Source organism: Branchiostoma floridae, chromosome 12, assembly GCF_000003815.2.
Source record: "Branchiostoma floridae strain S238N-H82 chromosome 12, Bfl_VNyyK, whole genome shotgun sequence".
NCBI lineage: Eukaryota > Metazoa > Chordata > Leptocardii > Amphioxiformes > Branchiostomatidae > Branchiostoma > Branchiostoma floridae.
Window position 1 is genome coordinate 6,638,650 of NC_049990.1, and position 24,073 is coordinate 6,662,722.

Sequence of the window (24,073 nt, forward strand, 5' to 3'; positions counted from 1 at the left end):
GACACAGCCAGGGACACCAGGTACCTTGTAGAAACGTGAAAGAAATGTGAAATGAAATACGTTAGACAGAGAAAGAACGCGGCACACATCCCCTCCCAGAAGAACCAGTACCCCAGTAGTTTAGTCACCAGCGCTGGCGGCATGATCACCAGGCCAACCAACAGGTCCGAAACGGCCAGGGACACTAGGTACCTTGTCACCTCACCTCACCTATCCCTTGACCTTCTGGTGGGTCGTTGGCACCTTGTACTAAGTTGTAGAAACGTAAAAAAAAGTGCATCAAAATATGTTAGAGAGAGAAAGACACGGAAGAAAGCCCCTCTCCGAAGAACCAGTTAGTCACCAGCGCTGGCGGCATGATCACCAGGCCAACCAACAGGTCCGAGACAGCCAGGGACACTAGGTAGTAGGTACTTTGTAGAAACGTAAAGAAATGTGAAAGAAAAATATGTTAGAGAGAGCGTGTGCATGTGTGTGCGTGATTGAGTGAGAGCGAGAGAGAAGTGATCCAACAATTACAGTTTTAAAGTATAAAACTTATATCAACATATAAACTTGTATTTTCGAAACGACAATGTTTTATGACCCGCGCGCAATGTTTCTCAGTCCAATCTGCATCAGCACGCTGAGCACTGGTAAATTCTACCACTAGTATACATACACACAATGTACAAGCACAGATATTCTATTGCAACAAAAACGTGTAGAACAGGTTGAAAGCAATTCTACAACGTTTCCATCAATCAGATGTCAGATGAAAAGAGTTATGTACATTGTCAGTGCTCGACCCAAATAAGCATATGGTTAGCGCAGGTTTGTACCAGGACATGAAAGCATGCAGCATTCCCCAGTAACCTGGGAAGCGCAGGCTGAGGACAGAGCTGCCTGGCGCACAGTTGTGCACAACGGCGTGATGGACGCCGACAGGAGAATGGGAGAAGTGGCGGAGGAGAAGCGGTGGAAAGCTTTAAAGGGGGATTGTAGGAGCAAACCCACCCCAAAATGGACAGCACATCCTGAGACTGGACTGCCAAAGAGTACTTGTATCAGTTCAGTTCAGATTATCCTCTTTTGGGAGGTGACACCAGTGTCTCCACTCGTTTCTGTCCAGCATTGTCCAACTTGTATAGGGAGGGAATAATCTCCAAGCAGATTCCTCCGGTGGCATAAAACAGTAACATAAGCTTTTTCAGTACTAGGATATGCTGAAAAAGATCTGACAACCCTCAAAAATCCAGCCTATTTGTTTTTGCTTGGTCTGAGCAACAATCCCTTTGTCACTTGACATCATGTCTGCTTACGTGCAATTGTCCATGTGCTATGCCACTGGAGGAATCTGCTTGGAGATTAGGGACGGAAACCCAACTTTTTTTTCATATATCCCCCTGGCTTTATATTAAATCATAAGAGGAAACCTTGAGCCGATACTGCACCCACCAACATTTAGATTGACAGAGAGTTCCAGCAGGTGCCGTATGTATCATTTCTACTTTCCCCGAGCCTCTAGTGTTGGAGCTTTAGATAAGCTAGTTAATGTATCTTCAAAAGACTTCCATGACGTTTCAACGGCTGATAAACACAGCATACCTTCATTGATCGAGGACTCTACTGACTGTTATCTGTATGCTGACAGATGTTTGTGGCGTAGGCGTTTCATGGGATTTCTGATAGAAGTTCTTGTCGTCTTCGTCTCAACACGCTCCTGCTCCATAAGCGTCCATTGAAGGGGAAGGTTGTAACAATCGACTGTTTTTTTTCTGACATTTGAGATAGCTGTGACATAGAAAAATGACGTTCTGCTTAGAACAGCGGGCAGAGTATTTTTTGGACTTACCAGAGCACTTTAGACTTATCTTTTGACCGTTTACAGCTCAAAGGTACTCAAAGGTATACATCTGATATTTTGAAGAAAAAACAAACTCTCTGTTACACAGCGGATCATGATAACCCCCAGTGGGGGTCTTCACGCCTCAATGAAAATGAAAAAATCTTCAGATTTTTCGAGACAATCTTAAGATCTTTTCAGACAATTTTGAGATTTTTTACAACGATCTTAAGATCTTTTAGTTAGTCCCAAGTTTGTTTGAAATCTCAAGATTTTTTCATTCCATCTCAAATTATCATGGTACTTTAAAAGCAACTTTCAAAATATCTTAAGAATTTTCCAACTGCAAGACCAGATTACTTATACATGACTGTACTGTTATCGATAATACTTTGTTGTTCTTTATGTAACCTCGAAGTACTATTGTCTATATAGCTAGTAGTTGTTACTGGTTGCCGTGACTTGTGGGATTGTTAAGCAATAAAGTTCACTTATTCATTTTACTTAAAGATGATACAAAGCGCTTTGAAAGGAAAATACGTAGAGACAATACTCCGCTTAAGATCTTAGAAGAGCTTCAAACTGACCTTTAAACAACACATGCGATATAGGGGTGGGTACACAGGCTCTGACTAGGTAGGCACCCATGGTTGTTTGTCATTCACAGCCAAGCCATTAAATACTGCACCCAGACTATTATCAATTTCTTTTTTTCCCGAGTTAATATTGCATTAGTACTCTGTGTGACCAACACAGAGCGGTAAAGGAATAACGAATCACAACATATTCGGTTAGGCTTGGGAAATAATGTTGAGTGTCGGGTAAACCCGACCAACCCTTGCAAAGCCTACCATATACCATTAGATCAACTGCTGACCATGGAAATACTGTTTTTTTTTTTTACATCTGACATATGAGTGACTAAAGCGTTGTAGAAGAGGGTTTCATTTTCTCTTTGTTGCATTATAAATCAAAAAAGGTGATACAAAAGCCTCAGCAAATCTAGGTTTCCTTCATGTTTTGAGAGGGAGAGCGGGAGAAGAGAGGGAGGGGGAGATAGAATCCCATAGAAAGCAGTCTGGATATAACGCTAGTTCACCTTTATCCGCGGGGTAACCTATATCCGTTGCTTTCAGAAATGGGTATTTAGGGATATAAAGTCGACGGACGGTAGTTTCAAACTACAATGTTTTCAACATATCACAACTTAAAACCACTGTCCGTCCAGTTGATGTCCCTTAATACCGTGCTGGTAAACACAACGATTATAGGTTACCCTACGGATAAAGGTGAACTAGCCTTAGTGGCAGTAGAGTAGAGATGAGAGAAAATCAGGACTCACCAGTTGTGAACAGACCGCAGTTTCCTCTCGCTGGTGACGGCCACGCAGATGAAGATGTTCCCGGTGATGCTGAGGAGGACCGTTACGGAGACCAGCGCGGACAGGACCGCCGTCGTCGCCACCGTGTAACGCCCTGTCTCCGGTGCCACCGCGTACACCAAGCCCGAGGAATTTGAGCCATTCATCTTCTTCTTATCTCCAAGTAAAAACTATCTTTCAAGAGATTGTTTTGTAGACTTTTGAAGATATCAAACAATTTTAAGGGTCGACGTCTACGAAGGATCAAATAGTGGTTTCGCGATCGTTGAAAGACGCCCACTCCTGTACGTATATATATACGTAGTTGTACAAACGGCGTCTGTAGTCGGACGAGAAACTTGTCTCTCACCGCAACACGAAGAAACCTCGCACGTCACTTCAGTTCCTGCGACCACCTGTTTGCCAAGACCTGATCTGGCAGAAGTGGTGAATGCTCCACTTTTATCTATGTATGCTAGAGGAGTGCACACGCAAGACGCACGTGAAGCTCGTCACAACAGCTCGCGTCTGCAGTTCAACAGAAAGCTCGTCTCTCCCCGCAACACCAAGAAACCTCGCACGTCACCAGTTCCTTCGACCACCTGTTCACCAATGCCTGATCTGGCAGCAGTGTTGACTTCTCCACTTTTATCTATGTATGAGAGAGGAGTGCACGCGCGCAGGAGAAGCTCTTCACAATAGCTAGCAGCCTGGTGGGCGTGTTCTATTGGACTGTCCCAAAAAATAAAGCAGAGGGGGGATGGGCAGGCGTTAGTGGCTGAATTGAAGGGGGTAAGGTTAAAAGAATTTGGATTCGAACCGGGGGGGGGGGGGGCAATCTTGGATAGGAACTAGAGAGGGTTTGGGCAGTTTGGATTGGAACCAGGGAGTATTTAGGCAATTTTAGATAGGAACTGGGGTAGGGTGTGAGCAATATCTGAATTGGAACCAGGTTAGTGTGTGAGCAGTTTCTGCATTGGAACTAGGGTAGGGACAAAACCTGATTTTTTACCCGCCACCCCCTCCACATTTTTTTTTGGAGCAGCCCATTGTGAAGTGCGATAGATGCATTCCCCGGACATCATTGAAGCAAGATGGGAATGAACATGTTCAGAAAGCTACTGTTTCACAGAAGAATTGTATATTCATACTAATAATGAATGCAGCCTTATATAGCAGGGGAGTGCAAAGCTTGGACAAAGAGAACGTTATCCTAAGCCGGGTACGGAAATGAAGCTCGTCTTACGTCCCCCAAAGGCACATAGAGGATACTCTTAGTTATAATGAACGTCCGGTGTAGATCAAGGGTACACTGACGGAAACGCTCTGTGAGTAAAAGGTCTTCCTGAGTAGCTTTAAATTTCACACAGGGCACACGTGTTCACACAGGGCGCCCTATACTCTGTGTGCGCCTGTGCGTTGGGGTGGAGGGGGGGGGGGGGGGTAGACAGCATAACTCGAGAAGCTGTGAATGGTTTACTATATGATATGTGGTATGTGGGAAAACAAAAGTCAAGTTCGACAACAGGCTCCTAGTGGCTACGTTATTGCAGCGGAATTTCGGGTTTCATATCTAGTATTCTGGATATATGCTACAATTTCGGGTTTGATATCTGGTATTCTAGATATTCAACAATAGTGTTTTTGAGTAGTAGAGATTGGGAATGAATGTAAGGGGCATCGATCTGGGCCCCCTAGCGGCTTTTGAACTGCAGGGGCCGATATTGTCGGAGACATTGAAAGAAAATAGGTCAAGAAGGGGTTGACGGATCATCATGAAGTTTGATATGTGACTGTTGGGAGACATAACAAATGATAACACAATTACAATGTAGATGCTTTGCAAGATTATGTTGTTTCTTTCTATGAACGATTTGGTGGCATCCATATCACAGTTTGGTGATGTTTTTGTGTAATGATATTTTTAAAAAATATGTAGATCTGTTCCGTGTAAGTCTCCCGGGTTCGGATTCCACTCTAAAAATCATGTATCTTGTAGAATGTTTCATGTTACAATTAGCCCTCGGGCAAGAACTTGCAAATTAACTTTCGACTAATTAATGATACAAAAGTCAGCCCCATATTTTCATGTTTGAAAGGGTCTAGAGTTGTTGTACGCGTGTATTTACTTTCATGGGATGCTATGTTTTTCCTGTAATTCGTGAACATATAAATGATAAATTCACTATTCAACATGAAGCATGGATATTAAGTGTTTCATGCAGCAAAATATCATGTTTTTTACGTTCATAGATTAAAGCAAGAATATCAACCATCATGCCTCCTCTATAGTCTCTACCAGACTCCGTAGGTCGCAAGCTGTTCCCTAGCCGGCTCATACTCCTCTGGCCGGCTTACTTCTCTATTAGGAGTCTGGTAGAGACTACCTCCTCTATACCCCTAGCCTTCTTTTCTGAAAGAAGTTCTGTGTTCTCTGAATTACGTGTACAATCGCTAATTGTTCCATGCAGCAAAATATCATTTTATATGTTCATAGAATATCTTATCTCTAAAAACCCGCATACCACTAACCTTCTTTTCTGACAGAAGCTCTGTTCTCTGAATGACGTGGATAAGAATTTCTTACAATCGCTAATTGTTTCATGCAGCACAATATCATTTTCATGTTCATAGATTTCAACAAGCATATGTCATCTTTGAAACCAGCAAGCCTCCTGTATAGCACTAACCTTCTTTTCTGAAAGAAGTTCTGTTCTCTGAATGACGTGGATAAGAAGCTTGTACAATCGCTAATTGTTTCATGCAGCAAAATATAATTTTATATGTTCATAGAATATCTTATCTCTGAAAACCCGCATACCACTAACCTTCTTTTCTGAAAAAAAGCTCTGTTCTCTGAATGACGTGGATAAGAAGCGTGTACAATCGCTAATTGTTCCATGTAGCACAATATCATTTTCGTGTTCATAGATTTCAACAAGCATATGTCATCTTTGAAACCAGCAAGCCTCCTGTATACCACTAACCTTCTTTTCTGAAAGAAGTTCTGTTTTCTCTGAATGACGTGGATAAGAAGCTTGTACAATCGCTAATTGTTCCATGCAGCAAAATATCATTTTATATGTTCATAGAATATCTTATCTCTGAAAACCCGTATACCACCAAGGAGGTCCTTGATACCACTAACCTTCTTTTCTGAAAAAAGCTCTGTTTTCTGAATGACGTGGATAAGAAGCTTGTACAATCGCTAACTGTTTCATGTTCATGCAGCACAATATCATGTTTTATGTTCATAGAATATGTCATCTCTTGAAACCAGCACAAAACTGACCTTCTTTTCTGAAAGAAGTTCTGTTCTCTGAATGACGCGTGGATAAGAAGTTTTTTTTTACAATCGCTAATGACGTGTGTTGAAGTAGCCGCACGTACGTTTGCAATAGAGAACATGTACGCACAATGTAGGCGTTATTGTTAGTCTAACACAAAACCCATACGGGCATAGAACCAGCTAATGGGACACGAGGGATGCCCTCCTCTGTCAACATTTTCTAGAAAAGATCTCCAGGAATAAAAAAGAAGTCCTATTCAAGAGCGGTATTCTGTTCTATCAATGCGCTACACTACTGCTAATTGGATATACTAATTGCAGATAACTGATCTGAAGGGATATTCCAGCATTAATGTCTTTCGTCAAGTAAGGATGGCTTTGAACAGGAGACGACGACAGAGAGCAGTGCCACCAACATGTTTTTAATAGGCTGTATTGTTGGTATTGACTTTGACTTTATTGACGATGAGGCAAGTCATTACAAGGGTCTGCCTAGGCAGCTTTGGGCTGGTAGCGGCAGAACCTACAAAAATTTGGCCGTGTATTCAAATCAAAACGGAGCTTGCCTTGGAGTCGAGAGATTTGAGATCAAATGTAGCACAAACCACTGCCTATCAATTATACACCATAGTACCAAGCTTAACGTTCTTCCAACACAAAAGTACACACGGATAAAATTTTCTCCATGTAGTATTGATCCTGCAGAAGGCGACAGTGGTCGTTGAAAGTTTGATCCGTCTGTACTTTTGTGCTGGGAGAAAGTTTAGCATTGTACTATGATTACTACCAACACAGATGAGCTTCCATGATAATCATATACCACGTTTGGGCCGATTTTCACAACTTTTGCTGAAATCAACCAGGAGATCAAGTAGAGATAACCTGATATAGATTTTAGATCATTCGAAAATCCATGAACAATTACATGTTGTCATGAAAAACAAAATATCAAGGCGGTTTTGTGGTTAATGATGTTGACTTAAAATCTGAAGGTTTTGGGTTTGCTGGTGTGTTATAATTACGTCAAAGGGCGGTTAAACCGGCTTTAAGGAAACAGATACAGATCAACATTACGTTCGTGCAGATTAGTAATCCAGGATGTAGTAGACACATGTAGTCAAATCAATCCTTACTGCTAGATATATACTGTAAATGCAGAAATGTTCGCGGTGGATTAATATTCGCGGTTTTCGCGGCGACCACTTCACCGCGAACTTAAATCCACCGGGAACATTTTTCTATTAAGGTATTAGACTGCAGTCTATGGTGTTACCGCGAACTTAAATCCACCGCGAAAAGTCATTTTTCCCGCTACCGCGAAATTAAATCCCCGCGAACTTAAATGCATTTACAATATACTAAATCTATTTAAACGTTTCAGACAGCATCCGGTGTCTTTCTTCAGTGGTATGAAAATAAATGCATACAAGACTTACGGAACAAAGAATACTTATTGTTCTCAATTAACAATACCGAAAACGACCAAGACATCAACATAGCCATCAGCAGTTCACGCATGTTTTGTGTGACATTTGGGGACAACCCTAAGAACTTTGGTTTGAACATCGGTTAGATATATGCGGGATAATTCCCCCATGTCTCTTCCTGAGAAGTTCCTCCTGTCGAAAGGTCCCCACTTCAGAGGAACCCGCTCAAGAGTGTGTAGAGTACTTGCTGTATAACGAGTCCGCAGGGGATTATGTAAACATTTACAGTTTCATTCCAATAAATTGTTGAATTCAGGATGCGCATAAGAGCTTCTTTACAAACAACAGAAGGATCCACTATATTGGAATATACATACGACCACAGCATGTATTTTAAATGCATTTAAGTTCGCGGGGATTTAATTTCGCGGTAGCGGGAAAAAGGCACTTTCGCGGTGGTTTTACGTTCGCGCTAACACCGTAGACTGCAATCTAATACCATGATAGAAAAATGTTCGTGGTGGTTTTAAGTTCGTGTTGAAGTGGTCACCGCGAAAACTGAAAACATTAATCTACCGCGAACATGTCTGCATTTACACTAATTTGTGTCAAATGCACGAGGTATCAAGTAAAAATGAAACGCCAAAGCTATGTAGTCATTTTACAGTGTCTTCAGCCTTGTCCTGCTGGCATTCCATTGCCGATTTAATCTCAATGGCTTCATCAGATCAGTCAAGATCTGATGACCTCTTCTGTGCTGCCGCTGCAGATTTACTTCTAGATTCTCAATTCGGTGCGCTTTGCTGTGGCATACCACCTTTGGTTGAAAAATAGTAAACCCATAAAAATACGTGATTTGCCAACCTACATCATGTACATGTGGTTTTAACTTAAAAGTTCCTAAATACCCCCGTCACATGTAGCGAAAATCGATCGGACGAGTCTGCGAGCTCTAAATTACGAGGAGGCATGACCCTGCCGGGAAGGGGGGGGGGGGGAACTCTGCCATTTCTTCGTCGGCTCCAGGGTCATGCCTCCTCTTAAGTTAGAGTTCGCACACCGTCCGATCGATTTTCGCCTAATGTGAGGGGGTATAAGGACACAGCGCTGGAGCCTCCTGAGGATTCAAACCCAGAACGACTACCTTAACTACAAGGTCACCGTGACTTTTAGTGAACCTTAATCTCTCATTGGTAGTCCTTGAATTTACTAAGTCGTGATCACACTTTCAATATACTTGATGGCTTTGGTTGTGTTTGTGTGTTTACACATATAACTCAAGATACTTTTGATAGATTTGTATGAATTTTCGTATCTGGGTAGTTATTAAGATCCCAAAGAAGCATGGTAATTTGGGCCCCCTATCAGTATTTTTAGGTACTACAACATTATAAGCTAACATCCCCGTCTGAAAGTAGTGTGGTTTAATCCATGGGCAGCTGACGAGCCATCCCCTACCCGTTTCTATGGGAAGGATTGATAAAGAAAGAGGAAGGGGAAGATCAGTGATATCTGTGATGGCTTATAGGGCTATAGTCACATAGGGAGTGTAGTCATATACTATAATGGAAAAATGTTTGCGGTGGTTTTAAGTGGTCACCGCGAAAACACCGCGGACATAAAACCCACTGTGAACATTTCTGCATTTACAGTGAGAAATTTACAAAAACTCTAAATATCTCATGGAGGTATGAGATCTTCCATGATCTTTCTTGTTACCTTTATTTTGACAACATATTGCAGCAATAATGTACAATGTGTGGTACAGGGTAAGCATTAGTTTGGATGTAAGTTGATTCAGTGTAAAACAGATAAAAGCACAGGTGGGGTTTTCACAAGACCGTAGACCAATCTGTTTGCTTTTCATAAACAACGTGACCTTGAAGAATAAGGTATAACATATACGTAGCTTGAAATGTCTGTGATGACATTCAATGACAAAATCAAAATATCAAAAAAACAGAAAGAAGTTAGGATCTCGTATTGCACCTTACAAACTATATGGTGGCTTTATTTTCCTGGTTTTCATCACCGGAAATAAGCATTTTGATGACCTTTGCCAGAATGGCGGAAGGTTATGTTTTTCGATATGTTTTTACTTTTGCACCGGAATGGTTTCTATCATGAATTTAAAACATTGCAAAAACCACTTTTCCTTCCTATCGTAAACTAAAACCGTCATAAAGGTACTAGTAAATGAATTTACAGTAAATTCAACTTTTCAATGGTCCAACGATCAGTAGACTACAAATTGCAATAGAAGATTCAGATTGTTAAAAATACCATTTCCTTCGTATGAAATTTATGATATATATATAACATTATATATATTTGTGACTGTGTGATTCCTTTGCAATAATTTGCTACAGCCCTTGTTCAGCTATCAATCATCGCTTAGCTTCATACATGCCAGAAGCTTATGTATAGAATCATCCTTTTTACTATGATGTTATTCCTGTTTTTGAGAAGATATAAACAGTTTTGAATTAACACCTAGCATGATATCCACTCTACCTGCTTCTTCCAACATCTGACTGGGTTTTCAAAAATGCAATAACTCTTAAAACTAAAACTCCAGAATTTTCTTCAATAGAGGTAAAAATGTTTGGCCCCATATTTGCTAGAGATATAGATTAGTTCTTTGCTGGATACCAGTACAGGGATATAGATTAGTTCATTAGTTCTTTGCTGGATACCAGTACAGGGATCTCTTGACTGCCTTTTCCCACTGCTCCACGACAGGCCGGTACTTCTCCCACACACCCTCAGACACAGGACGGGGGTGGAAGACCTTCTCTGAAGACTGTAGATCCTTCAGTTCTTCTTTACTTGTCCACATCCCTGCATCGACAAGAACTAGCTGTGATATAACTGATTACTCAATTACTGTCAATCTTAAAATGTTTGAAGCGGGTTTATTTTCCTGGTTTTCGTGGCAAATTCAAGACACTGCAAATACATTGTGTTTGTGTGTCTCTTTGATGTGTTTCTACTGTACTAAAAGATTGTTTCAACACTGCTAACACCATGAAAACCTCTTTTCTCTTTCTAGCACAAAATTAATAACCTGTAAGGATGAATGAGTTTACAGTGATGTATCTAATACAGGTACCATGCAGGGTTCCTGGCTAAAGGTTTGTACACCACTGTAATGTTCCATGCTTCTAAATATCATCTAATATGATGCAACTACAGCTTTGCATCAGCTATACAACAGCAATTGTGCATGTGTGAACCCTTCACCTAGAGATGAAACTCAATGTTCTGGGGTGGGGCCGGATGGGTTTAAGGGGTATCCCACTGGATGGCACCTTAAAACTTCACAAATTGGTACAAATCAATACAAATTGGCACAAGTCAGGGTAATTTGCCATCCTAATTTGTGAATTTTTGAAATAATTTTCAAGATTTGCAATTTGCAAAATGACACAAGTTACATATTCGTGTTGTGTTATGTCATGCCAAGTATCACAAGCAAACATCCTTTTATCACTGGAATTCACTTTTTGATGCATTCTTATTCATTGTATATTGATTCTTATTCAGCATTCTTATTCTTATTCAACACTGCAACTCCCAATAACCTGCTCATCTGGGCTTCATACGCAAATTATTCACACATTGTTGTAATCGTGGGAAAGTCAAGGCACAAATTTGTCAAGTTGTGCAATTTCCTGCAGTCCAGTGAGATACCCTGACTTTGGAATGGAGTTGTGACTAGATAATTGTGCAATCAGACCTATCTGGACATGGTTGGTCATCCCATCTTTGAGCCTTCTGAATTCTTCCTTATCCTTCCAAAAGCCTGGATTCGTCAGGGGCAGTAAGACAAAGGGGCAAGCACACAACAAACAAGTTTGCACAGCTTACTACAATATCTTAAGGTATTATTAATTTGAGGACCACTATTTCTTGAAATACATGTATAGTAAGTTTTACATAATGGCCATGGCAAGATGGCAGGAAGGTAGATCAGTGTCCTAGAGTCATAAGTCTGAGTTGTACATAGAATTGGCTGATACATAGTAATAATGCATTCCTAGGGTCCTATTTCATTACCAAGAAGCACAGTCAAACAGTGGCTCTAGTACTTCATACCTATCCAACACACATTCTCACTCACTCACCCATTTCTTCAGTCATTCAGGACACTGTATATCATGAAACATTTTCTGTTTTCGAGATGACTTCTCCATTGCAAGCTCTCAAATATGTGTTTCCAATTTATTGCTTCCTTCAAACACAGTAAAAACCTCCTTTCCCGTTTTACCACAAATTAAGTCCCAGCAAAAATGAATGAAATTACAGTACAGTGTACGTACCAACAGCAAGTCCTGCTAGAAAGGCGGCCCCCAGACTGGACATGTCTACGTGTTTGGGCCTGGTGATCGTCCGGTTCAAGAGGTCGGCGGTCAGCTGCATCACAAAACTGTTGTTGGAGACCCCACCATCAGCTCTAAAACCACAATACAAAACTGCTGTTGCTGCACAACATGCTCACGAAAAACAGAAATACGTAATTACAAAATACAAATAGTGTATGATTCTATTCAGTTTCATGCACTGCATTGAAGTGCTGTAATACCTAGAGAGAAATCACTCAGCTACAAAATTCAACTATAAACAAGAGGTCTTACCTGATGTATGTAATTGGTATTTTGGTTTCGTTCAGCATTGTTTCATAAAGTTGCTTATTTCTGAAAAAAGAAGAGGAAAAATGTCCGTTTTAAGTATAAATTGCATTTAAAATCAATTCAAGGCAAAGACGAAATCTTTTAAGTCAAATACTGGAATATTGTCAGCAAGACATCCTGCACTTGCTGGCAAATTCTGGTTTACTTCTTTTGCTTTTCAATTGCTTCTTTTTACTTCTATCTGTATACCATTAAGACATACATGTGCATAATATTGCATTGTGAGTTTAAGTATACAATTCATCAAAATTAACTGATATTCAAATGCCAAGCAACTCTCTAATCAACTCATCAGTTCATTTCATCATCTGCAAAGTGACACTTATGTTCTCCATAAATTCCTGTCAAACACGACAGAGTGGAGTTCATGTCAGACTATCTGACATTTTAACAATCAGAGGCTCAAGTTGGAGCTAGAATGGGATGGATACCAGGCTGTTTTGTTGCTGTACCTGAAGACAAGAGACTCCAACAGAGCCCTGAGCATGTGAGCCTTGGTGGTGGTGGCAGACAGGCCCAGAAACAGGGAGCAGGCTCGGGGGTCGTTCACTGGAGCCTGGAGACACACACACAACAATGGTAGCATGGTAAGTAGTGGTTCTACATTGATAGCATGGCAACGAGTGATTCTACAATGATAGCATGGCAACGAGTGATTCTACAATGATAGCATGGCAACTAGTGGTTCTATAATGATAGGGTGGCAACTAGTGGTTGCATACCTGTTCCTGGTGCTGAATACCATCATAACACAGTTAAACTAACCTGTCCTAATTAGTGCTGAACACCCTCCACACAAAAGTAAACACCAAAAACACATCACTTCTTAAGCTTTCTAAAATGCTAGCATGGCAGATAGTGGTTCTACAATGATAGCATGACAACCAATGGTTCTACAATAATAGCATGGCAACTAGTGGTTCTACAATGATAGCATGGCAACAAGTGCGTCTACAATTATGACAGCATGGCAACTAGAAGTGATTCTACAATAATAGCATGGCAACTAGTGGTTCTACAATGATAGCATGGCAACTAGTGGTTCTACAATGTAAGTATGACAACTACTAGTACTGTTCTACAATTACAGCGTGGCAACTAGTGGTTCTATAATGATAGGGTGGCAACTAGTGGTTGCATACCTGTTCCTGGTGCTGAATACCATCTTAACACAGTTAAACTGACCTGTCCTTAGTGCTGAACACCCTCCACACAAAAGTAAACACCAAAAACACATCACTTCTTAAGCTTTCTAAAATGCTAGCATGGCAGATAGTGGTTCTACAATGCTAGCATTGCAACTAGTGGTTCTACAATAACGTGGCAACTAGTGGTTCTACAATGATAGCATGGCAACTAGTGGTTCTACAATAGCGTGGCAACTAGTGGTTCTACAATGATAGCATGGCAACTAGTGGTTCTATAATAGCGTGGCAACTAGTGGTTCTACAATGATAGCATGGCAACTAGTGGTTCTACAATAACGTGGCAACTAGTGGTTCTACAATGATAGCATGGCAACTAGTGGTTCTACAATAATGTGGCAACTAATGGTTCTACAATGATAGCATGGCAACTGTTGTTGGCATCCGTCTGTCTCGGAAGACAATGGTAGGCAGACGGGTTTTTAAGGCGACCCGTCTGCCTGGCCTGCACTTGGGTTTTTAAGGTGAAGGAGGGGTGTGCACGTCCTTCTCCACCCTCTCGTCCACTGGCACACTAGTCCTACAGGGGCAACTGTATGCAACGTGTAAGACGGCCCCAGCAGATGCAGGTTTGTTTATTGGAGTTTCCGTCTCCTAGGATGGCATGGCAACTAGTGGTTCTACAATAACGTGGCAACTAGATGGCAACTAGTGGTTCTACAATGAAAGTGGTTGAGTGGATATTGTGTTGGTGAATTTCATCAACTTGCTGACTTACCTGAAGGCCATTGAAGGCAGGAACAAAATGTACCCCATTGGAATCTGAGTGGAAATTAATGCAATTAACTCAATGTCTGTTAGCAATATTCTCTAGAAAGATAACAGACAAATAAAGAATTTTCATAACAAATAATGCTATGTTTTATAGTGGAACCAAAAAATGGAACTTAACCTCACCCTCTACGGACTCCACAATCTCAACTGTTTCAGTATAGTCATCAAAGAGACCTGTCAAGAAAAATATTCAAAAACTCTGATCAAGATATGTGTAAGACCTGTGGTGTTAAACACCATACATACATAGACAATGCACCTGTCCTTGGTGCTGAACACCAACAACACACAGGTAAACACACATGTTTTTCCAGTTTGGCGCTGAACAGTATACATACATACTAACATTATATATACAGTACATACATAGATACATAAAAACATATATACCTGTACTTAATGCTGAACACCATCCTCCACACACAGGTAAACACACCTTTTCTTGATGCTGAACACCATCCACAAACAGGTAAACATACCTGTCCTTGGTGCTAAACACCAACTGCACACAAGTAAACAGAGCTGTATCTTGCACATAACAGCATCAGCATATATAAAATTGATCCAGTAAAACTTACCAATAGACCTGGCCCAGTCGATGGCATTTCCTGTGTCACTGGCATTCCCCTCTGCGAGATAGACAATCTCATCTCCTATCTTCCACCCAATCAACGGGTACAGACCTAGTCATAGGCAAAAACAAAGTTGCAGTTGCATTTAAAAACAAACACTATACTAGTGTATCTAGCTTCACAACCAGAGGTGATGTTCAGTAACCTTTCAGCTATCTCCTTTGGGCAGAATAAATTATTATAACTTCTTGCCATGTTGTGACAAAGCAGCAAGGACAAGATCCCAAAAGTGACTGGACTCCACTACTTCTTACTATGTCACAATGCAGCAAGAAGACATATGCTTCCTTCAGCACAGAGGAAGGTCACACAAACAAGCTGCTTACCTCAAATGTTTGATGGATGTGCAACCTCCTTCAAGAGTGGTGATTCAATTACTCCATGCATGTGACCAAAGGGACAGAATCACCACTCCAGAAGAAGGTTGATGGTTGTGTGACCAAAAATTTGAGGTTAGACAATTTGCTTATCTTGAATGAAAGTTACAAACTTCAACATACAGTACATACTGATTTACAATCCTGCTAAAAATATTCACACAACAAAACTCTTTAAACTGTAAGGACGAGACTGTTACCTGCCATGGAGGTATGGGGGTTACTGCCAACATTGATGTCCATAAAGGTCCCCGTTCCCATGGTGCACTTCACATCTCCTGGATCAAAGCAGCACTCACCAAACATGGCCGCCTGTTGGTCTGCAACCTGGCACAAAATTTCATTGATGTTAACCACAAAACCATACTTCCAATAACGCTACACGTATCCCTCAGATAGGACACACCTTGAGCACATCAATGATCTCACCACACTTATCAAAAAGAGTAGGGGTCCTTCCCAGTGTGAGTGGTTCAAAACCTACAGTCCTATGGCCACACCTAAGACAATTACTGTCGTATTGAGGTCACCTAAGTGGCACCAAATAGCAGCTTGCTCCATACCCTTGCAAATTAGCCCCACCACCTATTGTGAGGTCCTCACAATTTAGCATTTGGCTGTGAAGAGGGAGTAGTCGGCCCTCCCAACAACAATAACAATAACCACAACATAATTATGCGTTTCACATAAAGATTCTACATGTTTGAGAAAAGCCAACCTTATGCACACTTAATGGTGTGAGTGGATCAAACCTATCAGATTGTAATTTATGCACAAAACTGGTCTGTTAGGCCTCAAGACCTGTTACCGGTTAGATGACCAAACAATAAAACACACACAGACTACCTACCAAACTAGCGATGGGTATGGGAGCACCAAACAACTTAGTTTCACAGACTCCGTGGATCTTACTGAAAGGGAAAGAAAATATATATATATATATATATATATATATATATATATATGATATGGCTTCTACTGGGTAACCGAATCATATTTCTAACAGCTAACCGAAGGATAATGCACATGGATGTTAAGTGGAAACATACTTTACACATCTGTTATTGGTGCAAAACACCATCCACACACAGGTAAACATACCTGTCCTTGGTGCTGAACACATAATATTCCTAATATTCCTGACACATAATATTCCTAACCAACGTCTAATGAAGCATAGCAGTAACAATGGCTTTAATCATTAAGATAAAGATTAAAAAATTGCAGTCCTATACCTGGTGTCCTCCACTGGAGGAAAGATTGAGATAGGTATGCTCAACAAGTTGGTAAAGAATTTGTTCCACTGTTTCTGAAAAGAGAAACACATTGGATTCAGCATATTGGACTGTTGAAAGTGAAGAAGACTGTAGAAGACTTTATTGATTGCATTGCAATTTATATAATTGGAAAGGTTCTACATTGTAATGTTAAAGATGTCAAGGTTCCCAGACAGAATAACAGAGCAGTGACTGTATATAGTGTATTACTTATACTATAAGTATAATAAAATTCAGAGCGAGAAGCTACTGTATATAGTGTATGATAAATGTCAGAGCAAACTACTTAGTGGAACTTACTATGTATGGATCATAGAGTCCAGTTGAACTGGCACAAGAGTAGTCAGTAGCATAGACCTGGCCTGAAAATAGAGACATCAAAATGCAGTCATTAATACAATCATCTTTTAGCTTTAAATCCAATCCAAGACTCGTTAGGGACTCATTTTCACTTGAGTCAAGGTGTACAGAGTCTTTGCCAAGAGCACAACCAAGAGCACATCCATACATATTGACAAACATACCTGTCCGTGGTGCTGAATGACATTTACACACAGGCAAACACTTTATTACTGTATTTTATTGACAATGTATGTATTGAAAGGTAATAAGAGTAACTGGATCACTGTCACTGGATCACTTAGAAACACATCTACAGATGCTCGGTAACTAACTATGACAAATATCAAAGACCAACAGATGAGAAAGGAAAGTAGCCTGAAATCCCATGCTGGGCTTGGGGGGGTCATGCCTCGAGCACGTTTGATATTCCACGACATTGAAAAAAATAATACTGATTCATCGCCTTGTGAGTGAGAAACATTTCAGTCCAGCCTTATGCAGCTCGTACATACTGTTCAAAACTGGTGTATCATGCCTAAAGAACATTTGCAAATTATACAAAACAAATTATACAAATTTAGAACAAACAAACAGAGCCCCACCTCCTGTGAGTTTCCATAGCAGATAGGTGTCGATAGTTCCAAACGAAACCAGTCCGTTAAAGGCACGTCTCCTCAACTTCAGACAAAAGAACACAGGTACAGGAGTCAGATTTTTCAGTTTATAAAGGTATAGTAGGTATTACAAAGGCAACATGTTTGAAAATATGCAAAATGTTTTCCTGTTAGCCTTTTGTCAAGCTATTCACACACAAGAACACAAGGTACAGAAGTCATATTTTTCAGTTCATCAATGCTAGTTCACCTTTATCTGCAGGGTAACTAATTTCCATTGTGTCTAAAAGGTGATTTGGGGATGTCGAATTGACGGACGGTGGTTTCAAATTGTGACATTTTCAATCAAAATATTGCAGTTTAAAACCATGTCCATCGAAGTGTTCCTGATTACCCTGTTTCTAAATGCAGCAAATATAAGTTAACCTGCGGATAAAGGTGACGTCGCATTACTACAAAGGCAACATTTTTTCAAAAATGAGGAAAGTTTTCCTATAGCCTTTTGTCAAGTTACTCGCACACAATACTATACCATTTTAGGCTTGCCCTACAGTTTTGTGTGCAAGTAAAAAAAGAAAGGTCCACCCTACATCTACTTGGTTTTTAGACTTTGGTTTTTAGGCATAATCATACTATACCATTATTTTCTCCCTTTGTTATACACATGTAGTATTGTCTTCAAGGGATTGCATGCCTTTTTCCACAGAGCATTACCACCTTTAGTTAGTTGTAGCGAATAATCTTATAACCAATTTGAGGATAGGAAAAAATTGTTTACTGTTACTTACTGTGAGGTTATTTTGCAGCATCCACATGACTTTCATGGTTATCTGAAAGCAATCATTTAAAAGATTTGAATGACCTTGGGATTGAAATTGGCATTTTGTGTCATTAGAATATGTTTCCTGATATTTTTTTGCTATCTAAGGCACATACTTGCTCATTTTACAGCTGCTTTGTACAATTTACAGTATAGTTGTCAACTTTTAATATTATTTTTAGGGAAGTTTATGCGGGCACAGCTACTAGTACTGATGTCATCCATATATTCAAATCAACATGGCCTTATTGAACTTATTGCTCACCTGCTGGGGAAGGAACTTCAGGAGATTAGCTGCCAAAAACCGTTTACTTCTGGACATGTAGTACAGCAAGCCTCCACCACCATGAAGTGCCTATAGACAATAACAAATGACAAATAGCTCAAGAAAATAACTTTGACTTTTTTTTTTTTTTATATAACTTTTTATTGATTTTTCAAACACAAGATACACATATCATACATAGAGCGATAATACTGAAAGTACATGTAGGACACAAAAGATAAATAAAACCAGAAAACAATGAGGATAACTTATAGCAGTGTACACATTTGTATATAACAAGGAAATGATAAACAGAAGTTGTATATATGTTATTCACTATTCACTGTTTTAACGATAGAGCTATTTTCCCCCATTTACCAAAGTGTTCTTTTATCTTATCCATCCTTTTTGCTATAATATATTCTAGCCTATGGAAGTATGACATATATGAAATAAAGGCTTGTAAATTAAGAGAGCGTTGACGGTTCTTGAAAATAAAGTGTTTGCCAAGAAGGATAATCATATTGGCAGAAACTGGTCACCGACAATTCAAATCACCAAAGATAACTTTAAACAGGTTCAGATTTAAATGTTCCCCCGTATTGATGAAAAACCAGTCTTCTACTTGCCTCCAGAAAAGTGTAGCAACTCTACAATGAAAAAAGAGATGGAAGACTGTTTCTTCATCTTCATTACAATATTCACATAAGGGCGACTCCTTCAAACCCCAAGTGTATAAGGTCTTGTTCACGGTCAAGTATTTGAATAATAGTTTATGTTGAAACATGCAAACACTAGAGTCAATGGAAATTTTGTAAGGTAGGCTATAAACCTTTTGCCATGGTATTGGACAGTTGAAATAATCTTCCCACGTGTACTGTATCCTGTCTGAAGTTTCACATAATCTGGCTTCATTCATGTAGAAAGCATATAAGCATTTATTAATATTTTTACTATGTAGCCAGGTTACATCTCTACAGGCAGGGATGCAAACACGTAGCTCTGAGGAGCCTTGTCTTAGAATATGTTTCCATTGAGGAGGAATAGCTGACAAAAGTTGATGATACTGATAAGCTGTACAGACATCTCCAAATTTGACTACAAAGCTGTCAAAAGACAAAAAATTATTCTCAGCATCAATAATGTCATTTACAAAAAGTACTTTTTTATTGAAGAAGGCTGAGGAACAAAAGGGTCGCCTACTTATACAAATATGTGAATTCAAGCAAAGGAGTTGCTGTTTGACTTGTATGCTATTTTCTGGGGGGCGTAGTTGGTATTTCAACCAGCTTTGTATAACCTGTCGGAAAAACAGACTGACTACTTTCTTAATCAAGATTTCGAAGTCATTCGTTTTAAGCTGTGCAAAAGGAAACGTACTGGTTCTAAGAACAGGACTAGAGAAGGACAATAATTTAGAACAAAACCAGTTTTCGTTTTTGTGCAGTTTTGGCACTAGAGCGGCCTTCAGTTTGAGATCGACAGCTCGCAGATTTTGAAGTTTTAATCCACCTTGATCATAATCATTATATATTGTCTTTCGCTTAACTCGCTCGGGTCCGTCACGCCATAAAAACTTGAAAATCTTTTTTTCATATTTGTCGAAAAAAGCTGACGATGGAGACGGGAGCGAACTTAATAAAAATATAAACTGTGAAACTATAAGTGTATTTATCAGAGTGACTTTCCCCATAAGTGATAGTCCTTTTTCTTTCCAGGGATTCAAAATTTTATCTATTTTCATATATTTTCGGTCAAAATTGATTGACACAATATCTTTAAAGTTTACAGGAATATGGATACCTAAAACTTTGACTTTTTTCCTGAAATGGCAGATGACAAAAGATCCTACAGGGTAATTGTCTTTTTGTCTATAAATCTGAAAAATTAGAATTTCTATTGTGTCTGTAGAAGGGAAAGTTTAAAGTAAAATGTACATTATTTTATTTTTAAAGTTCTTTGCACACAGATTTAAAAAAAAAAATTGATTAATTGGCAATGAAAAAAAACAACTGAACCACCAGAACAAACGTTGATAACAATGTCAAAAGAGACAGACATTCTGTACCTTCATTGTGAAAGAGTTATTCCACAAGTCCACTAGTTCTGCACCTCTCAAGTCCTGCCATGTCAGGAAATTATGGTACAGTTTTCCCGTCTCTCTGAGTGGAGAAGGTGGTTATAAGAAAAAACATCATTATAGTGGTGTAAGTAATATTCAGTAGAAAAACAATAACGGGACCTTCATTTAATCACTAATGTCCTATCCATGGGACAGCCCTAGTCCAGTACTCATTTTCACCTGAGTGAAGTGAGGAAAGCTGTGTAAAGTGCCTTTCCCAAGGGCACAAAATCGGCGGCACAGCAGAATTTGGACTCAAGACCTCTCAGTCCTGAGCCAAACATGCTGCTGCTGCGCCACATGATCCCACATCTCCTACTTGTAGATGATTCCTCACCTGAAATGGTGGGTGTTATAAAGTAATAAACTTCCTGGCATGTTTGACCAATTGCTGACGACACGCATCCACAAGATTGTGTGCTAATAAGATCAAAAGTCTGTTACTGATTGGTCATCAGTATTGATCCTGAAGACGCTGACAGTGGTTGTTGAAAATTTGATCCGTGTGCACTTTTGTGTTGGAAGAAAATTGTTACTATGGTTACTACCAACATAAATGAGCTCCCATGATGACTTCTCACCTGTCCCACATGGTGAAGGTGGACCTCTGTGTGGAGATCCCCATCCCTGCCACCTGGTCAGCTGTCAGACCCGCGGCTCGGATGGCCTCGTTCACAACATCTACAAAATCTGTCCACAGGACTTCTGGGTCCATCTCCACCCAGCCAGGCTTAGGGTGCAGCAAGTGGACCTGTGGGAAAAGTAGCACATTGTTTCGATGGATAAGTCAAACAAGAGTCCAGGACAGGAGGAGCAGTAATCCAACTTTAGTGTTACTCCTACCCGGGTTCGCTTAAAAGGCTGGGCTGTCTACCAGGCCAGCCTACCTGGCCTGTCTACCTGGCCTGGCTATCACGTCAGGCTACTCAGATCCCCCCATTCATAGCCCCATCATATGGCACTCAGCCAAAATAGCTGATTGACAGGCATAGTAATTGCTAATCTCCTGCCAGTGACCTGAGGTTGGCCTGTCCACCACTGGCTGGGCCCTTGGGAATGTGTCTGGGAGGCCTTCCTTGCAGCTGTCAGGATCTGTCAGGAACACAAGTACCAGTACTGTGTGTGTGTATGTTTGTGTGAGTGTGAATGTGTGTGTGTGTGTGTGTGTGTGTGTGTGTGTGTGTGTAAGAATGGGCTTGCCAGCAACAGAAATTTGTTTCTTTATTGAATATCTATCTAGAATAGAAACTATCTCAGCTCGTGCAACAAGAAGGAAGAGCATAAAATTGATAAATCACTGTAAAGCTAAACTTGTACTGACCAAGGGGGGTATAATTACATGTACCTCCTTGTTCTCTTAGTATATGCCATGTTGACATATACAATCTCGGTAGTCACATAGCCTTTTTGAGGCTATGGATTGTTATCCACTGTACAATTTTTGTGTCCAGTACAGAGCCCAATCATCTCCTAACTGCCAACAATCTCTCCGACCCCTTTGTGTGGAGTGGGGAAAATACTGTAAACAGCACAGATTTTGTGACATGTCAAAGGATTTAGATTTAAATAGATATAGATTTGAACCCAGGACCTCTGTTTTCTAGGTCTAACACCCTAAAGCATTTACCCAAGTACTTGAATGTGTTCCTGACACCTGCTATGAAGGCCTCCCAGACACATTCCCGAAGGGTCCAGCCAGTGGACAGGCCAACCTTGGGTCACTAGCAGTGTTGGAGATTAGCAATTGCTATGCCTGTCAATCAGCTATTTTGGCTGAGTGCCATACGATGGGGCTATGAATGGGGGGATCTGAGTAGCCTGACGTGATAGCCAGGCCAGGTAGACAGGCCAGGTAGCCTGGCCTGGTAGACAGCCCAGCCTTTTAAGGGAACCCACTCCTACCCAACCGAAGAACTCTACTCTACTCTTCTCATGATGTTGTAACAGTGGGGTTTAAGCGCTGCCGAACTGACCACGCCAACGGCTCTAGAGCTTTTGGTGTTGTGGTTTCCGCGTTGGATTTGTAATCTGCCGAACCGGGTTCGATCCCGGGTGTCGGCATGTCTGTTTCTTTCTGTTCTTACTCGCCCCTCTGATTTCTTACATTTGGTTCCCACACCAGGAATCGAACCCGGGCCTTGGCGGTGAGAGCACCAAATCCTAACCACTAGACCATATGGCCCCACTGTTAAATGTGAGTGTTTACGTATTTGTGTGTGGGTGCCTGTGGGTGTTCATGTACATGCATATTTGTGTGGAAATGTGTTTGCCGACAGTTCATACCCTGGGTGCCAGACCGGACTGGGCAGCCAAGTCTGGTTCCCAAGGTACTTAGATAATGACACCTTGTTTTGTCCACTTTCCCATAGGATTACTCTGTATTACTGGTATATAATGAAACAGTGTAGTCCCCCTTTTAAGACCAATTAAGACCAATATCAATGTAGCATACTTTATTTCGCAGTTCTGGTTTTGTGTCTGTGAACACAATAACTTGAATGTGCCTAGATGGATTATCTTGATACTGGGTATGTAAGTAGGTGTTAATGAGACATCGGAATGATTAGATTCTGGGCCCCTTGGCGATTTTCTGTGGATCGGCAGCGGAACTTCCAGTTTTGATATCTACTTTGTAAGATCACAATCTCTAACGTTACCTTCTTGCTGCTTGAACCCTTGACGTTGGCCAGCTTGTCGTACACATGACATCGTAACGTCGTGGTGCCCACGTCCACCGCCACTACGTACTGGTCCCGCGGACCGTTCTGCCCTGCCTGATGCTTCGGGCTGTCCGGCACCTGCTCCCGAGGACCGTTTGGCGGCTGCTCGGTGGCTGAAGAATTGCCTAAAATGTTGGCATCATCCTGGGAAGAATTCTTTGCATCATCGGACATTTTAGAGATGTTTTACAAGCAATCAGATGTTTAATGTAAGACTTTTAGCACCAAATCATCATGATCATTGCCACGGGACCAAACCAAAGTACATGTTGCTAAACTTTGGCTCTTTACCTTTGACCTTTACACAGCTGTTGTTTCCTACATTCTCTA

At 40.6% G+C, this 24,073-nt stretch overlaps 1 protein-coding gene across 2 annotated transcripts; it reads right to left on the reverse strand.

Moving 5' to 3' along the window:
- Positions 1 to 10,578: 10,578 nt before the first annotated feature.
- LOC118428012 (putative glycerol kinase 5) lies at positions 10,579 to 24,032 on the reverse strand. 2 transcript variants are annotated; one of them, XM_035837975.1, is made up of 18 exons: positions 23,681 to 24,032; positions 21,605 to 21,774; positions 20,970 to 21,063; positions 18,902 to 18,991; positions 18,605 to 18,646; positions 17,805 to 17,880; positions 17,161 to 17,222; positions 16,819 to 16,892; positions 16,434 to 16,494; positions 15,784 to 15,910; positions 15,153 to 15,257; positions 14,698 to 14,748; positions 14,519 to 14,562; positions 13,048 to 13,151; positions 12,539 to 12,598; positions 12,224 to 12,357; positions 11,641 to 11,706; positions 10,579 to 10,742 (listed from the first exon to the last, which is right to left on the reverse strand). In XM_035837975.1, the coding sequence occupies exons 1-18, from the start codon at positions 23,915 to 23,917 to the stop codon at positions 10,579 to 10,581; spliced, it is 1,761 nt and encodes a 586-aa protein (XP_035693868.1). In that variant the 5' UTR covers positions 23,918 to 24,032. The 2 variants fall into 2 exon arrangements, with proteins under 2 accessions (XP_035693868.1, XP_035693869.1); XM_035837976.1 differs by lacking the exon at positions 11,641 to 11,706.
- Positions 24,033 to 24,073: the final 41 nt, after the last annotated feature.

Coding starts and splice junctions, on each gene's coding strand:
- LOC118428012 (XM_035837975.1), bottom strand. CDS start 23,917: ATGTCCGATGATGCAAAGAATTCTTCCCAGGATGATGCCAACATTTTA. Junction 17,223..17,804: donor GCTATGGAAACTCACAGGAG/GTGGGGCTCTGT, acceptor CTCTATTTTCAG/GCCAGGTCTATGCTACTGAC. Junction 11,707..12,223: donor TCTAGCAGGACTTGCTGTTG/GTACGTACACTG, acceptor TGACGAATCCAG/GCTTTTGGAAGGATAAGGAA.